Here is a 25,550-nt window from a genome sequence, read left to right on the forward strand (position 1 = left end):
CATCCCCAAAGAGCAATCTCACCTCTTAGAAATTCTAAGGATTTCAATGAACTGAGTAAGAAATAGAAGGAATTTAGCCTAATTAAAGCTCTAACCGATGCAGTTTGAGCTGTGATGTGGTTCTCATCTGATTTCAATAACAGTTTAACTTTTTCTGCTCATAGTTATGACAGCCAATTTTTGTAAAAACAACTCAACAACCCAACATTGCTGTTTACATTATGCAAAGAAAAAAAGTTACTTCAAGGCCCATTTAACATTCATATGTTTTCAATATCTGTTTATTGAGCATTGATGAAAAACAGTCTATCTGAAAACATTTGCAGCAGTCATTTCATGGCTACTCAAGCCAACATCCATACATTACATCATGGTTCAAACAGCTCAGCACAATATACCATTCGAACAAAGCCAGTCATTTTGATTTTGTACAATTAGGCTTACAAAAATAATTTTACACCTAGAAAATAAATCAGATTCTCAATAAATTACAATATACTTATTATTTAACAAGGAAAAGCATTGTATAAAATAGATAACAATATTAAGAGTTTCAAAAAGGGAAAGATCTTCATTTCATTTGGCAGTCTAGGAAATCATTTAGTCATTCATCTGAGAGCTATGTACAGTGTTAAGCACCAAAAAAACTCTGCTCCTCTGCTTTCTTGCTGCAGTGCTCAGGTAACAATAGACACTTGGACCAGATAGGAAGTATCCACAATGTGGACCTGCCTCCTTCACCATCACCACTTTATCTTGTCCTATCCCATCATGAAATGGAAGCCCAAAGGGCAAGGCAAAGTAGAGGTACAGGACCTTGGAGAGCTCCAGGTGATCCACTTACTACTCCAACTACTCCCTTTTATGGTACTCAACCCAGATTGCCATGCTCAGGCTAACTCACTCCCACTCTTGCTGTTCGTTCCCTCTTGGTTTGTTGCCTATGCCAGAGGTCCAGTGATGTGGTATTTGGGACTCTAGGTGGAGAAGCATTTTCTGGGCATTCCTGCGCAAAGGTCTCAGCTCAGGGCCAGTGCTGGACCTGTGTCTGGATTAAACAAATTAATGGAGGGTGAGCCTATTAATGGCTACTATCCAAGATGGCTATGTTCTGCCTCCACTGTTGAAGGCAATATGCCTCTGAATGCCAGTTGGTCAGAATCACCTGGGGGGGGGAGTACTACTGCATTCAGGCTTCTTATAAGTATCTAGTTGGCCACTATGAGAACAAAATGGTGAACTAGATGGGCCACTTGCTTCAAAGAGTAGGCTCTTCTTGTGTTCTTATATCTAACTTTTCCATAGCCTTTACTGCAGGGCCTTCTGGGATCTGCTACCCAGAGTGGGCATGATGACACAACCCAATCTCTATTAGGAACAACTTTGGTGTAAGAAAGGCGCCATGACATTGGTCCAATGGTTTTGATGTCACCGGAAAAGCATGACAAAGAACTGAACTGCAACAGCTTTGATACTATGCCGATAACATCAGAAGGGTCTACAGTTGTAAAATCTATGGATATTTTAAAGTCACGTGGAGGATGTTTTCCCATTTGTTTGTTTTTTCTAGAACAAAAGAGAGAAATTTGGGGGGAAATTGAAATATATCCAGTACTTGCTTATAAAAGCTAAACTTACTTTGCTCATTAAAAAACTTAGCACAACACATAACATTGTGCTATTCAGTATGTGAAACTTTTTTAGTTGCATGACATTTTAAATTGGGTATGCTTATTTTTATTGATTAAAAATCCAGTGTATGACATGATATTGTAAGCTTTTGATATCAAAGTCTTTTGTAGTCCCCCTCCCTTTTTTGCCAGCTGGGAAAATAGAGAAAGATAGAAGATGAAAATATAAACCATCAACATTTGAAGGTCTTGTATGAACTGAAGCAAGCTTCTCGACACTTTCCTGTCTGCGTGTTATAAGAGGGCATGTGTCTATTTTCTAACATTCATCCATTTATTTCACTTGATACAAAAAATGCAAAATAGAATCAACAGTCAGAGGCTGTGCTTGCTAAGCTACTAGCTATCTGAACGTATTCTATACTGAAAAATATTTAGATGTACTTATCAAGTGATAAGACTGTTGCTTGTTTAGTAACCAAGGCAAACATAGTACCAATGCTTTAATCACTAATATTCCCAACTTTGAATGTTGGAACTAAAAAAATTGCAGCTGTGTGTATTGGCTACAACAGTGCTATTTTAGAACACTGCTCTATTCATTCTAATAGAATACTACAGAAGATATGTGCTTTTTTTTTCAATTTCCCCCAAAATTTCTAATTTTTCCACTTCTGGAGAAAGTGTAAATGGGGAAAATATTTATCCACTTTTTGCTAACATCCTTATTTAATTCTTTTTAAAATTATAGTTCACATTTTGAATAGTAGCTTTTTAAAAACACACAGTTCGACATTAAAAGCAGAACTTATTTACAAAAGACTCTTACTTAAGAGCAAAAGACAATACATTTTTAAACAAATCCCACAGCAGTATTCACTGACTTAAAATAAATTCCATTGAAATTAAGGAGATTTGCTTCCGCATAGGTTAGAATCCAATGCATACTTGCCTGAGAGTAAGCTCTGCTGAACACAATGGGTCTTATTTTCGAGTAAACATGTACAGGATTTCACTATACAATTCACACATACGTCACATAGATGCTTGCAGGAAGTATTTTGGCTTTCAACCTCCATTGTATATTCAAGAAAATGAGACACCTGCTTTGATTAACTGTTAAAACTACTTGCTTTGCTGTTTCATTATTTCTAAATTTCAGCTTGCAGTTCTATTAAAATCAGGCTTTGCATTCCGCTAGTGATACTTAAGACTTTTTCATGTATAAGGGGACAATAAATTAAATTTCTTCAATACTGATTCAAACGCATTGCAAACAGGAAACAGCTTCCCCTTCTCCGTTCACCTACGTGCACCCACAAATTATATCTGAATTCAAGCTTTTTTTAAAAAAAAAGTGTTAGTAAAAGTGATTTATTTGTTGTTTTCTTATATATATATATAAAACTTTTCCAAAGGGAACTGTACTTGTCTCTTTAACAGCAGATCTGAGTTATCTGTCCTGAGTTTTCCAGTGTCACAATGGCTTAATGCAGTGCTTGTATTACAAAAAGAAGAAGCATTGATCAATATCACAATGTCTTTTGTTTTGGAAGAGATTGCTGTGAAATAACCGTAACTTGGTTTGCAGCTACCTTGTATTCCTGACCAGAGCCTTGTGGAGGAGAAGGCAGAGGAGTTTCGGGAGTTGCTGGGGAAGAATTGAAAAGGAATTATCAGTAATCAAATCAAGCTTCTCTTAACTTAGGGCTGCGTTGAAACAAGAGGCAGGGAATGTGCTTTTCATGAACGTTTTCCACCTGCCGTGAAGAAGTCACTACTATTTCAGTGAGGGCTTGAATGTGGGAAATATGTCCACAGGGGCTTTCCAGTTGTCAAGGCCTTTCAGCGGATGCTGACTCTCCCAGTGCAGCATAGTAGCTTCAGCCCCACAGTCAATTTGGACTGAGTCACCACCACCTCCCTATACCCTTTAGAGTGAGGACACTGGCTTGTTGGTCCTCAGTGCCATCATCATGTAGCCCAGTGTTTCCCAAACTCAGTCCTCCAGCTATTTTTGGACTACAATTCCCATCATCCCTAGCTAGCAGGACCAGTGGCCAGGGGTGATGGGAACTGTAGTCCAAAAACAGCTGGAGACATAAGTTTGGGAAACTCTGATGTAGCCAACTCTTTTATTTCATGAATTTTTATTTACTTCGTAGAATTTATATAAATTCTATATTGTAAAAACAAAACCAAAAACCCCAAAACCTAAAACATCTAATCTTATTGGTTACATGATATTGTGGCATCATCATATTTGATGAAGGATCTGCAGTTGGCTGAGATAACATCTAAAGAAAGCCCAGAGGGAGAAATGATATCGAAGAAGGAGCAAACTACAAAATGAATACTGTGAACCTCTTCAAATAACAGCGATGAAAAAGGTAGTGTTAAAGACTTGTTCAGAAAAACATTTCATGCACTCTGAAAGCCACTCTTTGAACCCCCCCCCCAAAAAAAAATGTATTTCTGGATGAAGATTTGGCAATGCTACAGCCTAGCCTTCACTAAAAATTTGCTCAATATAAGAAATTAAATTTTAAACTCAGGTTGTTGAAATGTTGTTAGTAGAAAACAATTAAGGTTGAAAAAAATGATGTGAAGCACTGATAACCAACTGAGCAGTTAATTAAAAATAACCCACAGAAGTTACACTCAAGTGATATATTTTCAATAAACTTACAAATCGGTTCTGCATGTACAGGAGCAGCCACTGAACTTATAAGCAGAGTTTGTCCAGTGAGCGGATCTTGGGCTAGATGAGGATGAACTTGGTGGAGATTCGTGGCATCACTAGACGTACCTGCAACAGAAAACCCAAGCGTTTGTCTGTGCAAATGGACAGAGAATCAGAGAACTGTAGAGTTGAAATGGATCATTAGAGTCATCTACACCAACCCACTGCAATGCAGGGATCAACCCTGACATCAAGAGAGTCATGCTGGTTGCTTCTACAAAATAAAATACATTTCCCTCACTAAGAGGAGCTGCAAGACCTTAATTCAATTATTGACAAAGCCAGGATGAAAACAGAGGAAGATGAGATGTACCACTACCCCTTGACTACTAGTTCCTACTGAGTGTCCTGTGAGAGGACATTCTCATAGGGCACAGAACAGGTCAGGCCAGGTGTGTGGCCTGGAGAGAGTCTGCAGAGGGGAACAGAAATGCCTACAAGGGGGGAATTGGTTCCAGGGCCTGAAGTTCTCCACATCTGTTTACATAAAGTTATTACATAAATGTCAAACCCCCTTAGCTTCCCTTAACCCCCTAAATTTTGCAAAAATAATTTTAGACCCAAAAGTAGCAGGAATATGTATCTCGGGGGGGGGCACAGCACTTATATAAGTGCATCTGAGTACAGTGGTACCTTGGTTCTCAAATGTCTTGGTACTTAAACAACTTGGAACCCAAACACTGCAAACCCGGAAGCTGTTTTGGGGGTTATTTTTTGAAGTCTGGATTTTGCATTATTTTCTATGGGAAATTGCACTTTGGTTGTCGAACGCTTTGATTTTGGAGCAGACTTCCGGAACAGATTAAGTTTGAGAACCAAGGTATCACTGTACAGTTAAACACAAAGAAGTCCAATAAAACCTACTGACACACCTACCTCCCAATAACATTTCTTGAAGCAAACTATCAATTTTAACCATTCCGAACAGTTTCACGAATTGTATTTGCTCAATCATTTGCCAGGTGATGCTCTGAAGGGTGGGAAGAAGTAGTAAGAGTTCTCCAAAGCGTCCCCTGGAGTCGTACTGACGGTCATTGATGTAGTCCTCCAAATTGATCTGAACTTGAAACCTTGTGTTCCTGATCTTCATTGGGTTACTAAGTCCTTTTGCATCTTCAAACAACAAAGAAATCTTTCATAAGGGTATGGAAGAAAGCACCAAAGCAAGGAATCATTGGTATTCCTATCCATGTGGGCCCTGGGGATAAAGAAGACTCACAGATCAATCCAAATTCCCCAAATACTATGCTGAAGGGGATTTGGGGTGGAACAGAGGTGTCCCTCCACCATCTTGGGGCTTCCCAATGTAACTGGCCCAAGGACAGATGGGCAGAAGTTACAACCAGTGGTAGCCTGTAGAAAAAACCCACCTCTATACTCACAACAGGGCATTTCCAGAGGAAGGAGGGGCGGACTAGTTCCTGTGCAGATCTTTCTACTATCATGATGGTGCCTTCTGTGCCAACTTTTAAACATCTGCTTTAAAAAATCCTATTTTGCCAGGCCTATGTAGGCAATCAAGACCATATCCTTTGACAGTGGTTTACTGATTGTTGTTTTGAACTTTTTCTGTTTTTAACTGTTGTTGGGAATGATAGGAGTCATAGTCCAAAGACCGGAGAGCATTGGGTTGGGGAAGGCTGACAAAGACACATTTTGTTAAATTAGGAACCACATCAAGGTCAACATTAGCATAGGAAAATCTTCAGCTTTTCAGCTAAGACTATGCTATCCCTAGCACATTGTGTGTGTGTGTGTGTGTGTGTGTGTGTGTGTGTGTGTGTTGGATTCTGAAGTATACCTGGATCAAAGAAGACAATTGCTTTTAAGCAAGCATATTCATTATCATCAATTTGGATCTCCTGAAATGGTCGAATTATCTCATCCAGTATCCTGTTCGCTACTCGGCTGATCTCAATTTCGGAACTGTTGCGATGGATTACAAAATCATTACCTAAAGAAGCAAAAACAAAATCAGAACTCTTCTGACAACGTAAGTAGCCTTAAAATTCATATTCAGCTTCCATTTTCTATAGTGCATTTATGCAGATGAATGTGTTCACAAAAGACCTTTCTCCACACATGCAATATTTATTTCCACAAATAATATGCCAGCAGAGAAATCATAATCATAATATATCCACCAAGAAGGAGAGCAAAATCTTCAAGGTTCATCTTAAGACAGATGGGTGACCGAATCTTCCCTTTTTGAATCCAATATACTTACCATGAATCCTATATACCAGGGTATTTAGCATGGTGCCCTCCATATGTTGCTAACTACATAGCTCCCATCAGGGCCAGCCAGCATAGCTAATAGTCAAGGATGGTGAGAACTGTTGTCCAACATGTGGAGGGCACCCCATTGACTAATGCTGCTATATAGAATGGATTCCATTCGACTTCCAAGGTACGACTGGATTGTGGGAAATTTTAGTGTACATGTGCACTAAGATTCTGATGACTTTATTTTTTAAAAAGTTGTTTACTGATGTGGAAATGTTGAGAACTAAAAATTGGGAAAAGGAGAAACTTTGAGAAACCAAAACTGGCAGATTCACTCATCCCTAGTTAGAGCATGATGTGTCTTAGGTGGTGATCCTATGTACAATTACTAAGAGTAAACCCCAATAACACTGTGCAAAGAATCCAAGCTCTTCCAGTCATTCCATCAACATATTTCAGCAAGCCTGATGGAATAATCTCCCATCTCCTCTACCTGTGGGTGGGTGTGTTTCTCTATACCAAATTTGAGCCAATTTGGGCTGGAGGAGGATGGGGAAAGTCCCATTGTCCTAGCAGGACTCATGAGCCAGCTCCCACTAGCACACCTACTTAGTTGAATCAGGCCCAGTGAGACAGAAAATATGCCCAGGACTGTGTTGTAAAAAGTAAAATAAAGATAAACTTACCTAAAAGAATAATGTCTTTGTAAAGCATAGAGCGTTTTGCTGCTCCAAGCAAAAGGTGTTCTCCAGCATGTGCTCTTAACAGGGCAACCTGGGGGGAAAATAATGTGCATAGAAAAATAGTAACTTCAAAAATAAAGCAAGTGGAATAAGATGAATCACCTACACTAGCTGTTGACACTATGTGAAGACACCCTCCCTCCCTCTTGAAGACAAGAGGTTTCCACTTTAGAAATACAATGGAAGTGTGTCTATTTGGATAAGCAGTTACTCTGTTTTGGCTTTGTTTCCAGTTTCTGAATATGTGCAATACCTGATGACGTCCTGAAAATCAGGCCTTGAGACTCAGTCCCTCAGCTCTCTCTGCTGTTCCTAGAGCAACTAACTTGGTGCTCTCTAGGTGTTTTGGACAATAGCCCTTGCTGGTTAGGCTGATGGGAGTTGTGGAAAGCACCAGATTAGTGAAGGCTGAACAAGAATTGCCCATTGCCTCCCACTACCCCTGTTGAAAGCAGGTAAGAAGAGGCCTTTTGGCATTTTTCTTATAGAGTAACTTGACTGTGTCTCATAAAAGGTAGATTTTTCCTGATTCTTTCACCTCTTTTTACTTCAATCTCAGTTGCTTACTGTGGATTTGTTTGCACCTGGGCTTGTTTGCTTGGCTCCTGCTGTGTGGCGTGATCTTCTCTGGACCCAAGCCTACCCACTCTCTTGAATCTAACTGTATATATGCCAGAACAAGCTCCCCCATGATCTCTGCTTCCCTTGATGTTTTGGCTTAACATCCTAGAAGTGTCTTCTGTGAAAAAAGAGCCTTCAACACGGAACCATTATTGTAGCTTCTCAGCTCATTATCCCATACCTGATCATCCAGCCGTAGTTCGCAAAAAGCTGGAATGTATTTTGCCCATTCTACAAGCACCAGGAGCTGCTGCCTCATAGATTCACATACTTCGCTAATGCCAGCAATTTTCTTAACACTGATGTCAGTACCAGCACAGGGGCTTGAAACAGGGAGCTGGTTATAGTGGAGAGAAATTATGAACTTGCATTATTCCAGCAGTCTTTATAATAAAGTTTTGTCGGCTTACAGTCACCCATTATAAGCCCCCCCCCCCCATACCAACAGAAAATAGGTTTATAGTGAGTATATGCTAGCCCATATATACACCAAATAATGAGTATATCGTGTTCATATGCATGGTGAGAGAGATGTGGGATGCAGTCCTAAACTATGCAATTGCCTGAACTTTGAGCTTTATGGGACCAACATGCATAGGATTGTACTGTTGGACTTTCCATTTTGTAACAGTCACTTCTGCATCCACACTACAAAGTCAAGGAGTTATAGGAGGAGAAAGCAAAGGTGGGAGCCAAAAGTAATAGGGGTTTCTGAATACCATGCGAAGGAAAAGAAGAACAATATTTGCTAAACCTTAAGAGGAAAGGATGAAAAAACGGCGGAGGTTCAGACGAGGAGATAGAAGTAGCATCAAAGACAAGCAGGATCTGAATTATATAAACAATTAGAAGTTGTTCTGTATGGTTTCTTGGTTTTTATTTACTCTTCACCATAAGGTCACAGGTCAGGTTAAAACAATTAAAACACTACATTAAAGGTAAAGGGACCCCTGACCATTAGGTCCAGTCGTGACCGACTCTGGGGTTGCGGCGCTCATCTCACTTTATTGGCCGAGGGAGCCGGCATACAGCTTCCCGGTCATGTGGCCAGCATGACTAAGCCACTTCTGGCGAACCAGAGCAGCGCACAGAAATGCCATTTACCTTCCAGCCAGAAAGGTACCTATTTATCTACTTGCACTTCATGCTTTCGAACTGCTAGGTTGGCAGGAGCAGGGACTGAGCAATGGGAGCTCACCCCGTCACGGGGATTGAAACCACCGACCTTCTGATCGGCAAGTTCTAGGCTCTGTGGTTTAAGCCACAGCGCCACCCGCGTCCCTTTTAAAACACTAGATTAAAAACAGTTTAAAACAACTTAATCACAGAAATAATGTTGGTCTTAAGAATATTCCTACCGCGTGTCAAAAACCAACACTATACCTCTTTTCCTTAGCACCCCACAAACCAAGCTCTGTTTTCACTGTTACAGAAAAAAATGGACCTTTAGAATTAGGCATTCAGCCCCTGATATTTCACTAACTTCAACAGGAGTATTCCAAGTGGTCAGTGAAACATTTCTTCAGATAGCTTACAAATCACACCTGATAGGGCTAATGGCTCTACCTGAATCAGGCGGCTAATTATTTTGAAAGTGAAAGATGTATAAAGCTTATTGCAAAAGAAGCTGAATGAGATTATAATTTTCTAGAGAGAATCTTCCCATCTCATTTCTGTATTGCAAATGCAAAAGGATAGGTGCATGTATAAAACAGAGAACATTTTAAAGGTCATGGGGATATCCTATACGCCATGATGGTGGATTGCTGTACCTGGTGAGAAAGCAACTCAGCCTGGGCCAGCATATTAATAGAAGGAATGTTGCTGCCATCAGATGCACTTCGTCTTGTACTTATCCTGTCCCGTTCATTTTGCACAGCTGGGAAAGGAAACAAAATTGCACATTGGTTTGCATGCAGGCCATGCTACTGAACAGCTTTTCAAAGGTAGCGTTTACATATCACTATAAGCCAGAGTTTCCAGCTAATCTTGGTTTACCAGGAATGAGCAGGGTGCTACCTAATCACTCCTGCTTTTGTCCTCCCCTGGCAAGAGTAGGAGGAAGAAACCTAGAAGCCTTGGTTTGCCATTATGTACAAATGCAGGATTGTGGTTTGCTTCTCCCTAATACAATCTGCAAGCCAACATAAGCCAGTTGAAACAAGCAGCAGACCAACAATAAACCATGGCTTGAGGCTGGCTAGAAATTGTAACTTCTTAGTGAGCGACAAATCATGTTCCTTGATCCAGATGTAATGGGAAGTCAAAGGTTTGTGATTTGTCTATCTTGCTCATGCCAGGGGAGGGGCAATGCTAGAGCAGTCAGACAGCTTGTTTCTTTGCGGCATGTTACAGTGTTTCTCAAATTTGGATCTCCAGCTGTTGTTGGACAGCAACTCCCATCATTCCTGACCTGCTAGCAAAGGATAATGGGAGTTGTAGTTCAACAGCAGCTAGAGACCCAAGTTTGAGAAACACTGTAGGATAAGCCAAAAGTCCTACCTTGTTATGATTTGTGTGCAGTCAAAGTGTTATTAAGAAACTGTATGAACCATAGACAACATTATTGCAGAAAGTCATGGAAGAGCAATGGCAAACATTTTATATATGCATTATAAGAAACGGTCCTAAAATAATTTCTGTTTACAAAGAACACCATTTCAACTTTAGAAATTTTGAAGTCAAAAAAGTCTCATAACTTTTAGAGATAGGTCTGAACCTTTCTTCCTTGCCCCTGCATTCTTTTTTCTGTACAGAGCTTTTGAACTGCTGCAGTAGCTGATGGATTTGGGGGGGGGGAGGGTAAGCAATCACACTGATAGCTATGTTTCAATCTGCATATCACTTCGGGACTAGTAACTTAGGGAAGTTTGCTTTAAAAAGTGGATTAAAAAATAACACAACTCCATCCCTAATGTGAAACTTCTCTAAAACCACTTTCAGCTTTCAAAAACAACTGTCTTCCAGCCAGAGTTCATTTTTAAGGATGTAGCATTGAGAGATGCTAGTATTAGGGTTTGGAGCAGATAGTATGGAACAAAAATAATCGCATACTAGCCTTTCGAAAGAGAATGGCATGGTGGAACACAAAGCTTGTGTTCGAACAAGGTGTCCCTTTTAATGCAAAAATGAAAGAGATAAATAAGACTACCCATCAGCTTTGCTGAACCTATTTAATATCCAAGGTCATATCAAGGAGAGAAAAACAGAGTTGTGATCAACATATTTCTCCATTCCACACAGAACCTCATAACCTTTTGTAAAAGCATCAGTTGTATTTCCAATGATCCGTTTGTTATTTTTAAGGAAGCAATCTGCATCATAGAAGTTGAGAAGGCAGCACCAATGCTTCAATAAAAATGTGCTCAGTGCACTATATAGTGTTCTGCAGTTTATATGAAGAATGAACACGCTTTATAGTGAAGGCGCACTAGATTCTTAGCCAAGGACATTCATGATGGGCCTTTTATTAAGGTCATAATAAGAAATGTCGTACAGTGATAAACACTAAGTGATAAATGGTCACGTAGATGTGAATCAAGAATGATGCTCCAGTCTTTTTTAACTGGAGAAAAGCTATCTTTTTTCATTTCTTAACTCAGCACCTCAACAACAAAATGTAGTTATGCTTTAAATACAAAATTATACCAGAGGACTGGCATCTAACTACTTTGATCACCCTGAATAAATGGTGGGAATGCATTACAAACCATTTTTTTAAAAAAAGAATGAGAAGTTTTTCGGAAATAAATGTTTTGCCTGCACATAATTCAACTTCAAAGTTTGTTACTAGTCAGTTTAAAAAGCCTATTTTTTGTTTTGTTTTTTGTTTTATTTTTAAAAAATGTAATAAGCCTATGGTGAAAATAGAATGAAATGGTATTCCTTAGCTTGGAGGACTCAATGAAGAGCACAAAGGCAATAATGGAGGAACACTGGCACAGCTCCTAGTGCCCAGATAATTTTGTTCCTAAACTCTCGCTTGTGATCCTTTATAAACTGGGAGAGGTTGAAACTAACTTTCATTTGAGGGCTGCAATGGTGGGAGAAGAGGAAAGCCCTGCCAAATATATGCAAGACTTTCTACAAACTTAAAAAGTCTTGGATTTTACAAGGTCATATATACATAAAAAGAACAGTGATAAAACTAGTAAGCAAATACTATGATTAAGGTTTGATGGTGCCAAGTGTGCAACCCAAACCACTTTTGTGCTGGACTAGGGGTTGGATTAGTGTCCCTTCACCCAGAGAATTGAACCACTGTCAGTCCTTACTGATAGTCTCCAAATGGATGGAGACTGAGCTGGTGTGGGAGCCACAGGATCCTGAGCTGTTCCTGCTCCTTGATGGCAGCAAGCCCAATCTTGGTCCAAATGTCTGCTCCCAACCTTGTGCCTTGGCTCACATGAGAAACAAGTCTGCAGATATGGAAGTGGTTCCATAGCTCCATCTCTCTCCACCTCTGCCCAATCAGGCTCTGAATTGCCCTGGCTGCTCAATGGGGCATACTCTCAAGTAGGTGGGTACAGAAGTGCAGCCTTAGCTTAAATTGCAGTTATTTGATGCTAAGCAAATCTTATTGATGTGATTTAATATGTCACGTTTCTGTTTTCAAAGGGATGCACTTGAGAATTTTGGGGAGTACCGATCTGAAATTACAAGTATAGCTGCATGTAAGTCTTCTACAACAAGAGAAAGGTCTTTTCCATGGAAGCACTAAGCAATTTCTGTCTGTCTGTCACACACCCACAGAAGGCAAAACAAAACAACATTGCAAGAAGCCTGAAATTTAACTTCTACTTTGAATAGAAGTACTTCAGCATTACCACCTCCTTTTGACTTAAAAATCAACCACCATACAATGTTTTCACCTGGAATTCAGAACAGATCTGATTTGTTTATTTTTTCAGTGTGAATATGTAAGCTGCCTTCCAACGAAGCTCCTTCAGTCTGTCCAAAATGATATTGAATTCAGCACATGCCGAGGGCTAAAAGCTGCCCTTGTAGACAAAGAGCAGTGGACACTGGGAGTCACGTGTCTCCTTCCCAAAAACAATGTTTAAAGAAGAAAAAATGAAAAGCATCCTCTGTGGAACAGCAGAGTATGGAATGTTGAACCCCACTTTTTAAAAATTCCATTTTTATCTTTCCATGCAGGAAACATAAGAACAAAGGAATAGCCCTGCTGGACCAAGCCAGTGGCCCACTAACTCCAGCATCCTGTTTTCGCAGTGGTCAACTAGATGCCCATTGGAAGCCAGCAAGCAGGACTTGAGCACAACAGCAATGTCCCCTCCTGCAGTTTCCAGCAACTGGAATTTAGAAGAATACTGCTTCTGACCATGGAGGCAAAGTGCAGCCATGGTGGCTAGTATCCATTGACATTCTTATCTTCCGTGAATTTGTTGAATCTTTTAAAGTCATCCAGCAGCCACCACTACTTCTGGGGTGAATTCCGTAATTTATCTATGCCTACTTCCAGACATGCTAAAATATAGGAGAACTCATGAGTCTGCTTTTAAACATCCTTCTGCATAGAAATGAGCTCTGTATAGAACCATCAATGGTTCTATGTCAATGGTTCTTTTTTTCCTGTCCCATTACTAAAGAACTGGATGCAGAAGGTAGTTTGCAATAAACTGGGAATACTATCAATAATATGAGAGGCCTCACAACAAACCTATGTTTCCTATTACTATTACAATTTTACAGATGAAGATCTGAGGACAAGAGTGTATGTAAGGCCACCAAACTACAGCTGAACTCAGATTTTACCTGCCTAAATCCACCACTTTGTCCATGAGGCCACAATGACTTGAGAAGAGTAAAAAAAAATTATCAACTTCAACTAAAACAAAGAATATCTTGTAGCATGCAAAACTAAGGAAAAGCATGCTTTGTTTTGTTTTCAAATGACCCATGTGTCAAATCTTAGCATTAACCAAAAATTACATAGCAAGTTGACTTCTTATTGAAGACATATTTCGACTGCTATAAAAATCTCCTTCTTTTGTAGGCACAACCAATATATATTCATTAGGTATTTGCTTATAGATTTTGTTTCCTGCTAATTGATATGAAGTGTTTTCCTCTGAACAGGAGGTTAAAAAAAAGTTACCTTCCTTCTTCATCCCAGCGCGAAAACACTTTCTTAAACGACAGTATCTGCATTGATTTCTCTTGTCCTTATCAACAGTACATTGCCGGCTAAATCTGTTGGACAGAATCGAGGGTAAATATATTAGAGTGCAAGTAAAGGAGGGTCCTGATTAGCACGGCTGAAACAATTAATGGGCACTGTCAAAACAATGTCTCCAACTATCAACCTTCAGTGGTATTTTTTCTTTAATCAGCCTTGAAACATTTCTCTTTGCCATTCTTCTACGGAATAATTCCTTGTGATGGGCAAGTAAAATCCCATTAGGTTATTCATCATCTTGTGAACGCAAGGCATATAAATTTTGCTCCCAGTCTCGTGAATGTTTAGGATGAATTTTCTTACAGCTTGATCCAGTCCTGCTGGGGCAAATGGTCAGGAATAGGAAATGAAAGAAAAGCACTGTAAGATCAGAGCAAAGATTTGTCCGCTCTGGCACATGATTTCCAAGGGGCCCCCCAGATATTGTAGAAAGCATTCAGGCAAGGCATGAAGGAAACAACTTCCTGCTCTTGCTTGTCCCTGGCATCTGGAATTCAAAGGTAGACTGCCTTTGTTCATGGAAGCTACTGGAATGAGCCTGGCTATAGCCTTTGATAATGAATCGTAGAATCGTAGGGTTGGAAATGACCATGAGGGTCATCTAGTCCAACCCCCTGCAATGCAGGAATCTTTCACCCAATGTGGGGCTCAAACCCACAACCCTGAAATTAAGAGTCTCATGTTCTTACCAACTGAGCTATCCCAATGTACTTATACATTTATAATGTATTAGTTTAGGCTAAGAGATGGTGACTGGCCCAAGGTTACTCAGCCTCCATGGCTGAGTGAAGATTTGAACCCTGGTCTCCCAAGTCCTACTCCAGCACTCTAACCACTACACCACACTGGCTCTATTTTACCAAGCTACCTTTTATAACTGAGTGCAGCCCAATGGTCATATGTGGCCCTAGGCCAAATTTCACAAACAATCACTCAGCTCTTCAGACATTGTGTGCTCACTCTTGCTATCCTGGCTGCCCCTCTGAGAACTGCTTCTGCTTCATGTGTGAGTGTATGTGCACTTGTGTGTCTGTGTGAGTGAGCAGAGGTAGAGAAGAAGAGAAAGAATGGGGTGGCACACGGAACGAAAGAGCCAGGCAATAATGCAATTCTAACCCTGCTATTGACTCTGTCCACATTCACCATACACTGAAAGTGCTATTAAACAATATTAAATGATCATGGCTTCTCTCAAAGAATTGTGGGAGCTGTAGTTTGTTAGGGGTGCTGAGAGTTGCTAGGGGACAGCTATTTCCCTGACAGACCTAAAATTGTCAGAGTTCCCTGTGAAGAAGGATTGTTTGTTGAACCACTCTAAGAATTGACTGATTAAAATGGTATCATAGTATTGTATCTGTATGGTCTCTGGCTCTACCCACCACTGATTGACTTTTCCCATGGGTCCACTGCCCTCCATAGGCGAGAGGGCCTTAACCAAATTGAAAAACAAACCCAAACTCTGCGAGTGATACACATGTCAAAACAAAGTGATATCCCCGTCTGAGATGCACTGACACACCTAGGAAGGTTTTCTTCCCCTGAAGCGACGGTACACCCTATAACACATTTGTCTGTCTACTTTAAAGTATAGGGAGGGAGAGTGCAGGGCTTTCAAGTAATTATGAGGCAAGGCAGGAGGATGCCCCAGCCAGAGTTTTCGGCTGTTGGTCTGGGTTAGACCATCATTTTAGCTGTGGTGGTGCAATTAACTAGAGCTGCTGCGCTTAAAATGGACTGATGCAATCAGGCAAGTTAAATTGCTTTATTTTCCAGGTGTAAGGACTGAAATCAAGTACACACTGATAAATGCTGAGGTTCTCCTGGATTTCAATATTAACATACGGAGATGTCTTTGTATCCGAAAGTCTCAAGATAACTGAAGATCTCGATAAGTCAAGTGATGGTAAAAGCAGGAGGGAGAGTACCTTTTAACCTTGGCAACAGTCCTAGGCAGCCTTCCTGAGAAACGAGAAGGGGATAAAAGGAAATGCCAGAGGGCACCTCGTAGCACAGATCTAGTCAGACTTGAGGGGGGAAAGAACAGAGATAGAGGGCCAAAATAGAGCCAAGGATAGGAAGGAACCTCACAAGACAGCATTGCTTGTGAAGCCATAGCTGGCGATCAAAATCTACATTTGTTGCCATTTGCAAATGAAAATGGTTTGGTCCAGGATTGCAAACGAATGCTGAGGAAAACAGTTTCATCTTTAATGTGCCAAGTACCACTCTGAAAGGAAACTCTTCTGCATTCAAACAGCGGAGCATTGCAAAGATTAAGAGACACGATTAAAAGAACCCATAGCAGAATCTTGCTGTTAAGAAGTGGCAGTGGGCAGCTGAACACCCAGGGGGCTCAAGTCTTGCCAGGACTGGAATCAGAATGAAGAGTTGCCTGCAGGGTAGACTGTTGTCTACCTTCAGTTCTAGATTTTTGGATCCAGATCTGTTCCTGTACATGCCCTCTCCCCAGTTAAGAAAATCATGTGATTGAACTTGCTTTGGCTGTTCCTAATTGGCAAATGTTTAGTACCTACAGATCATTTCGCAGACAGCAACTCCCTATAACATAAAACCATTAATGGGTTCAATCCTGTGGAGCTGTTTGCTAATGAAATCTGCCACTGCCCATTCTGCCTTGCTTTTCAAAGACATATTTTCATCTGAACAAGCTTTAAACCTCCTGTAACTGGCAGATGTCCTTTTTATTGTGCATTCATGATTACCTGTTCTCGGGGCGGTATTGGGACGGTTATACAGTACGTGATCCCATTTTTATGCGTGTCTGTGCCTGCAAAAGTTTCAGGGTAGACATGCCACTTAATTTCCAATCAGTGCATGTCCCGTAACTTCCCACTGAAACCCTGTAACTTTTCATACCACAAAAACTCCAGTTTATTTTCTAGCATGCTTTTGTTAAGCCTTAGCTCAGGATGGCAATACTGTGGTGACATCTGGATAGCATCCACAGGACAACCAAAAAAGCAGAATGGTGAGTGGATGGTCCAGTATAAATCCACCACTGAGGCATTATTATGGAGTCAACAGTGTGTTGAAGAACACACCTGCCAAAAGAGGAGGTGCACTTCCTGGCCTTTACATCACCACTCCATGCATCAGGGTCTGAACTTCTGCAATGAGAAACTGCACAAGTAAGAAACCTGATCTTCCCCTTTTTTTACTTGAGAGCGGGAACCCTGATGCAGACCTTCAACTCCCCCAATGTGGAGGGGGCTGTGTAAGCTGTGACAGTGGCCTTTAGTCTTGGCATTGTGTAGTGGTAAGGGAACATTGGGATGTACCCAATACCATGGCCAGACCATTTGCCCATCTAGTTCAGTATTGTTCATTCTGACTGGCAATGGCTCTCTGGGTTCTCTTGCACACTGCCTGCAACCTCATCTTTTGAACCTGGGACCTTCTTCATGGAAAGCGAGTGTTCCACCAAATAAGGCATGATCCCTTCCCATTAAATAGGACACCTGTCATCTCAATACAGTGGTACCTCTGGTTAAGAACTTAATTCGTTCCAGAGGTCCGTTCTTAACCTAAAACTGTTCTTAACCCGAGGTACCACTGTAGCTAATGGGGCCTCCCACTGCCGCTGCACAATTTACAATTTCTGTTCTCATCCTGAAGCAAAGTTCTTAACCCGAGGTACTATTTCTGGGTTAGCGGAGTCTGTAACCTGAAGTGTCTGTAACCTGAAGGGTCTGTAACCTGAGGTACCACTGTATATTGGATTCTGGAACCCCTCCTGGTTTTATAAAGAGTGGGATAGTAAAGGTTCAAATAAATAAATACTGCATGATGTACCTCTGAGATGGTTCTCCTACCTGCAGGTGTAAACATGATTCTTTCGTATGCTGCGTCGGAAGAACCCCTTGCATCCATCGCAACTGGAGGCGCCATAATGCTTGCCTGTTGCTCTGTCTCCGCATATTGCACAAAGGCCGCCAATTCCACTGTCTGCAGTGTTCATGCCGAGCGGCTCTGCTGAGCAACTGTCTGAGGAAAGGGAAGAACAAGATGTACAGTTTGGTGTAGAGCCTTGACGGGGAGGAATACAACAATGTGGCTAAGTTATACCATCCGGGCGGGGGCTTACTGGCCTTCTCTTTTAATTAGCATTCACCATCCCAAGACTGCAGAAAACACAACATGCCTAATTACCCCTGATTGTTATGCTAATGAATGCCTTCAAACCTATCATGCCCACTTGTCAGAATTTATGATGCTCATGACAACGAATGCTTTTTGTTTAAACTCCACGGCTTGCGATAGAAGTTGGGAGTACTGACACAATTGCCCAGCTCTGCATGTGTAGCTAACTACTTAAATATCTTTGTTAGTTTAAATAATTGAGGGACAATGCCATAAAGCAACATTTTCTCGGAGGCTGGTATGCATTAAGTGTGCATTAATCTTCAGATGACTTGACAGTGGCCAGCAACATGGTTGACTCCCTGTAAGAAAGCTGTAATATCCAGGGGCCTCCATCCACACAAACAGAAACTAGGGAAGCTGTATTATATGTAGTCCGGCCTTGGGTTATTAAGCTCAGTACTGTCTATGCTCACTTCCTACATTACTGGGCAAATCACCCTTGCCTACTGGGATCAGGAGCCAATGGTTTCAGATACTCAATAAATGCTGTAGAGTGAGCCTAGGACCGTCTGCATGTAAACTTATAGCCCTAGCATCAAGCTACTGTATATAGTGAAGCTTTTGGGTTTTCCCCCCAAAGCCAAGGATCTTGTTGCTAAAAAGGTTTGATCAGCTTAGACAGCATCTGTCACCACTGTTTAGGATTTGTGTTTCGATTCAACCTTCTGAGGCAGGTGACTGCCACTGGTTAAAGTGACAGGACCCATTGTTCTTTGGTGGAAGTATGCAGTCTTAATCCAGTTAAGGAGCAACCAGGTGGGCAGATTTCAGCTGCTGGATGTTAGATGTTTTTACTGCATGGAACATACTGGGTTGGAAACCTTGCTGGAATTCTGCGACTGGAAAGCATTCTTATATTCTGCAACCAGAAAAATGTTTATGAAACAATTTCACTACATTAAGACACTTACATAATAGTAAGTGATTCAGCTGTTGTTTTGTTCAAAGAATTCAGTGGAAGCATGTTGGGGTTTGCTTTCGGTGTTGTGAGGATAATGTTGTTGTGAATATTTTTTAAAGGACAGGAAGTAGGAAGCATGCCGAGGTTAATGGGGTATCAGAAGCTATGTTCAATTAAATCCCACCATTTAATGAATGTAGGAAGTCTTACTGGTTGCAACGGCTAAAGAATTCTACCCAGAATTAATATATGGTTACCAGACGTCCCCGTTTCCCAGGGACAGTCCCCGGATTTATAAATCAGTCCCCACACAAAATCCATTGAAGTTGAAAAGTGTCCCCGGATTCATTGAAAAAATCTGGTAACCCTAAATTAATAGTTACATGAAAATTTTATTTCTCTCTTCAAAAATCAAAATTATGAAAACAAATAATCAAATTGGCAGTTGACTGGTATTTCCCCAAAATTTCTTGCTTCCAGTATTGCTCCACTTCTGCCTATTCTGTAATTAAACCAGAGCATCAATGTATATTACATGTATTCCAATGCAAAAGCTAACATTTTAAGTAAAGCAAAGCAACTGTACACTTTCAAAATCATGGGGAGATTTCTCTTTCATTAAATGGTTTTGTTCCTTTCACCTTGATAAATACCAATAAATACCAAGAGATCAAATTTGTGTGAATATAGTTTTAAATGTAATTAGCACTATTTAAGTCTTAAATGTCTTGATACAAAGTATAAAGGATGAACACTTATTTACAAGGAACATGATCAAAAAGATTTAACCATTATGTCCAAACATGTTAATCTGCTTTTATATGAAAAGTTAAATAGTACGGTATTTGCTTCATATCCCATTCACGAGTTCTTATTGCACTCTATGTGTCGGCAATTTCTACCCAACCAAAGTTAAAAAGTGACTTTAACCAAATAGCTAAAAGTTGTCCCAGCTAACCATTAGCCTGGAGAGAGTTGTTGTGATTAACAACTCAGTCCAGTTTGCATATCAACGCTCTGGAAATATTACCGTATATTAAACTTATCAGCTGTAAATAGACATCAATATACTTTTTCTGTGTGACCCATTATTTTTCCCTCTGGACATTTGTATCTTAACTGTCATTTTAAAATATCATGTACAAAAATATTTCTCATTCCCAAACTGCCAAAGATAGTTACTCATGCATCTTACAGTAAATAAAATAAACAGAGAAAGAACCTCCTCTAACATTTTTCTTTGTTTGATTAACTGACCGATGACAATCCTGTTCAGTTACTTTATTATGCAGAACTGCCATTTTATTTTCTGTACCATAAAGATGGTATAATGTTATTAACATGCATTTTGAGATGAAGTCGAGAGAGACACAGAGAGATGTAATTTTCAAAAGCAAACCTCAGCTACACAATTAAGACTAAAACCCTTTTATAATGTTCATTTCTTTTTCTTTCTTACTCAAACACTCAGGTTTTCATCTCTGAGAAGATACAAACTCACCACTGCCATTATACAAGACTTGCATTGTTTCAAACTCCAGACTAGTATAACTGGGATCTAAGACTTCTGTATAATTTGCCATTTCCATGTCCAGGACGGACTCAGAGATCCTCATCATTGAACATAAACCTTGAAAGTGACTACTTCTCCAGGAAAGAAGATGTGAACCACTCTGTTTTTCTGGCAATCAGTAATTGATAATCCAAGTGCTAACTCTTTACTATATCACTTATGTGCAAGGGAGGAGTCATAAAACCAGCTAAGTGTGCCATGCTACGCCTTGTATCATTCCCCTTTTTATGGGACACAATTAGCTATTTCTTGCGATAATATTGGGACATTTCATGGGAGCCTTTAAATGAGAGTTCCAACTGGCTTGACTCAAATGCTTCCAGTTTTTCTTAAAAAACACAACAAAACTGTCCCCCTCTTTTTTGTTGTTGGCTGACAACAGATTGTCTCTTACAGCACACAAATTATAGGACTTAAATTAATAGAAACTCCATAGTATGAGAGCCAGTGTGGTGTCAGGGTTGGACAAGGCCCTGTGGGACCAGGGTTCAAATTCCTACGCAGCCAAGAAGCTCACTGGGTGACCCATGGGCCAGTCTTCATCTCTCAGCCTAAGACACTTCACAGCCTTGTTGTGATGAGAAAATGGGGACAGGGAAGAACTATATGTGCCAGCTTCAGTTCCTTGGAAGAAAGACAAGATATAAAGGTAAACATAAATAAGTACAAGACTGCAGAGGCAGAAAGACTTTTTCTAATTAAGCAGCTGTGATTATTACAGTCCTCCTTGCGTAGCAAGGCAAGAAAGAGGTTTGTGAATATTGTATGGCAAAGTTAGTTCCAGAGAGGGCAACATGGGTCACTACCTCATAATGAATCAGACCATGGGCCCATATAGCTTATCAGCACCGTGACAGACCTGGCAATGGCTTTGCAAAGTTTTAGATAGTTGTGTCCCCCAGACCTACCTGGAAATGCCAGATTGGAAATGCTGTACCACTGAGATATGGGCCTTCCTCTAACTGAGGTGGAAATTGGCAAGCAAGAGATATAAAACTGGGGGGACCGGATCTTAATTTCACATATGGGGTCTGAACAGAGGGTGGCTGACTCAGAATGGGGCCATGGGATTGTACTGGGTGGCTTGATGGAGATGTCAAGCCAGTGAGCTGCAGTTGGTAAAAAAGGTAAATTCCATGCTAGGAATCATTAGGAAAGAGACTGAGAATAAAACTGCCAACATCATAATACCTTTACACAAACACACACACACACACACACACACACACACATTATATGTTATTTATAGTCTGATCTTTAAAACATTTTATTATTGCGTCACAACACAGACTGCTAAATGTTTCTGTACTTATAGACTATTTTCTCTTTCAGAGATATGTATTTAATAATTATTCAAATAAAGCTACTATGAAGGCAATGCACTTTACACCTGTAAGTATGTGAAATGTCAAGGAGGAAGATGGTTGTTGCTCTTTCTGGCTTGACTGGCATGTGTCAGAAGTAATCCTGCAACTGAGATTGAAGATATATCTGACAAGAGTGGCTTTGAATAGGATATTGTCATGATTTTGAAACAGTTTTTTTCTCATAGCAAATACTTACTAAAATGCAAGCTAAAATGTAAAAAGAAAACAGGAACATATATTGTAAAGACAGAATTTCTCTAGATAATTTATCCTAGTTGGAAAAGTACTGATACTTACCCACCTGGATGGAAATGCTAATTTTATTTTCATTAGCTTGGTTTATACGTATTTCTCTTAATGTGAAAAATAAGATGATTTCCTCATGGGAGAGGGAAATAATTTGGTGTATCTTGCTTTGAAATTTTAGAACTGTAGCTATAAAGCTAGTTCACAATATTTCACAGTGTGTAAGTTATAAACATGACAGGCTATGGCAGCAAGCCTCTTTAACTGTGAACAGCATCTAAAACATGTACACTCTGCATAACTAGTCTCCGCCACACATACAACTTACCACAAAAAAGTGAATGAGTTAAATATATGTGGCATGTTTGTGTGTTGGAATTTACCAACTTAGCCCTCAATTATTCCTAGAGATTCTGTTCAGCGGAAGGTTTTTGTAAACCACTTTGAGGTTTTTCCTGCACTCATGAGGTATATAAATTCTATTACATTAATAAATAAGGAAATAATGATGATGATGATTGTGATAATAATTGCAAGTTCATAGTTTGGTCCTGCACCCTACATATTTACACTTTACTCACTAGAGAGACACAAATACATTCTTAGCAACCCCCATGAAAGCAGTCAATCCAGTTCTTTGTTGCAAGTGCGCCCATTCCACAGAAATGCACTAGCTGATGCAGAACGAATACTTTCTTAGATCCTCTATTCAGTGTTATTACTTTGTGTTCTCTGAACATTTGCTGACAAGCTACCACACACACACACACACACACACACACACACAGACACCAATCAAAGTAATTCATTACTTGGCAATGTACTCTTTGTATAATACACTCCCCTGAAAGAGCTGTAAAACGGTGACTTGTTGCATCCCATTAATAGTTAACATGGTATTCTGAACCTTGCTCAAATGGGGGAAAGAGTCTCAGATAATTGAAGTTGTTGATGAAGCACAAAGTAGCCGTCCTACAATTCCACAAATACTACATTCAGGCTTCCACATTTTCACTTGCCATGCTTGCTGTGGTGGGCAACCTGCTGCAGTCTGACAAATGTAATATGCTGACCACTCTTTGGAGCTTTGAAGCTGTGGGAGCATGGATGGGTAGTCCTCCACTCATTTCCTAGCTTCAAGGTTAGCTGGGAGTGGTTTGGTTGCCAAGTCTCCACACTTTCCTGCTTTGGAGCATGAGCTCCTTAGCTCTACGGCCATCAAGTGGGGAAAACCCTCAGGCTCCCTCTCTCATAGAAAAGAGAAGCAGCCTATGTCCTTGGCTGCCACTTGATTGAGGCACTCGCCTTGGTACCCACACAACTTCTACACATCTCGTTCCCACATGAGAGGGGATTTCCATAGCTGCTGCTACTGCAGGAAAAGGGGATGGTGGAGTCTGCTTGGCCAAACCAGCGAATGTATAGGCTGGGGTAGGTTACCACAGTTTTTGGGCTTGGCAAGAAAGGCCAGCCCAACTTGTGAACCCCAGAAAACATTCATACTAGAGCAAGCAAACCGTCACTCCTGAACTATCAGCAGGAAACTGTATGGCAAGGAATGGAAAACCATTTGATTTACTTCTAAAAATAAATATCTCCATCCATGTTCCATCTAACTTTAAATCCATGGAATCAATAGCCAATTAGACTCTTTTCTTCTGAGTAGCTTATAGTACTTATCTCCTCTTGCCTGGAACCCAGGAGGCGGTGGAGGGGGAAAGCGCCATTTCTGTCTTACTCCCTCAGGAGACTCATAAAAGTTCTTTCTACAGCTCTGAGATCCCATTTGACCGTAACAGCTATGGGGACCTGAGCCCGTGTTCAGCAGATGCAACACATTCCCATGTCCCAATCTTTCTCCACTCATTCCTATTTTATTTACAGGTATATATATATTTCAGTTTTTTAATAATTGTTAATCTGTTTAAGAATTAGGTTATAGGCAAATTACAAGCCCTGAATACTGTACTAGTGTTCTTGCTCGTGTGTGGTTTGTGATAATGTAATGTATTTCTGGCCTTCAGGCTTTTGTTAGAATCTCACAGGCCTGAGCATTTTAAAACTTACAGATCCAGGAGTGTGTTTGTGATTCTAGTTGTCAAATCTCAAAACAGATATGGAAGACTGAAGTGTGTACAGAATGGGATTTAGCTCAATGGTAGAGCATTTCCTTAGCCTACAGAAGGTCCCATCTCTTGTCAGGGATGGGAAAGGTTAGAGTTTTATTTAAGAAGCCTTCAAATGTGGTTTTCATACAGCAGCAACATTTGTTTCTAAATAAATCATCTTGTTCTAAACCAAATATCAGAAAAGGAGATGCCATGCCATGCCTCCCCCCCCCCACTTTCCACTTTAAAGACTTTCATGCAGTGATCAATATAACTGCAAATGTTCTTGGCGCACCATGAAGCAGAAGAGAAGAAACTATTATGATTTCTGGGACTTTTACCAAACTGTCAGGATTACAATCTCAAGTATTAAAATGTTTCATGCCAAGAAGTGTCAGGATTAAGAATGTTGTCCTAATACTATTTTCTGTGTGCCTTGCGTATGTGTGGTTTTGTGTAGGTTGTCTCTCCCCAGTATCCTTCTCAAAACTTTATTAATTGCTTTTTCAAACAGCATTTTTAAGATTTCCAAGAAATAAACTGCGAAAGCAAATCTTCACTTGAAAGGCTTATAGCTGCTGAACAAAACTTTTCTTGAGTTCCTTGCCAAATGGTCTAGGATCCCTCAGGATTCAATATGAAAGCTGCATTCAATTCAAAGCTCCTCCTGGGAACAGCAGCAGAAGAGATAAAGTAAGCTTTGAGAAGTTTTCTTTCTTTTTTTCAATTGCCATTGATTTTTCTATAAATCTGGATTTTTAATTTAAAAGATCAGCTCCAGGTGCTATAATTAAAAGTCAGGTCTAAACTAAACATAAAGTCAGAGAGAGAGAGAGAGAGAGAGATGTTATAGGAAGTAACGAATTCAGCAAAATCACTTGGCCTAGAATTTCTCTCATTATATAGACCCTCTTAACACTCTAGCCTCAAAGTTGATTTCAAAAGTATGCAGTTGTTTCCCTGACTCCCTGACCCCTTTCAGTGGCCCTGCTGAAGGAGCCTCCTGCGTTGACTTAGTTTGGTTGTGC

At 40.3% G+C, this 25,550-nt stretch overlaps 1 protein-coding gene across 4 annotated transcripts in view; it reads right to left on the minus strand.

Moving 5' to 3' along the window:
* Window positions 1-252: 252 nt before the first annotated feature.
* The window catches only part of HNF4G (hepatocyte nuclear factor 4 gamma), a 60,295-nt gene continuing 34,997 nt past the window's right edge, over window positions 253-25,550 (minus strand). For 2 of the 4 annotated variants that reach the window (XM_081919797.1, XM_081919796.1), the window contains 9 exons: window positions 17,997-18,168; window positions 14,083-14,177; window positions 9,737-9,843; window positions 8,146-8,301; window positions 7,287-7,374; window positions 6,176-6,328; window positions 5,251-5,487; window positions 4,321-4,440; window positions 253-3,282 (listed from right to left, as the gene is read on the minus strand). In XM_081919797.1, the coding sequence (XP_081775923.1) occupies window positions 3,164-3,282; window positions 4,321-4,440; window positions 5,251-5,487; window positions 6,176-6,328; window positions 7,287-7,374; window positions 8,146-8,301; window positions 9,737-9,843; window positions 14,083-14,177; window positions 17,997-18,142 (1,221 nt within the window). In that variant the 5' untranslated portion in view covers window positions 18,143-18,168 and the 3' untranslated portion in view covers window positions 253-3,163. Of the gene's footprint in view, window positions 3,283-4,320; window positions 4,441-5,250; window positions 5,488-6,175; window positions 6,329-7,286; window positions 7,375-8,145; window positions 8,302-9,736; window positions 9,844-14,082; window positions 14,178-17,996; window positions 18,169-20,729; window positions 20,900-25,550 lie in introns of those variants that run through there. The other 2 variants (XM_081919795.1, XM_081919794.1) reach the window with 2 other exon arrangements.

This window comes from Podarcis melisellensis (genome assembly GCF_964234715.1).
Source record: "Podarcis melisellensis genome assembly, chromosome: 7".
Taxonomy (NCBI): domain Eukaryota; kingdom Metazoa; phylum Chordata; class Lepidosauria; order Squamata; family Lacertidae; genus Podarcis; species Podarcis melisellensis.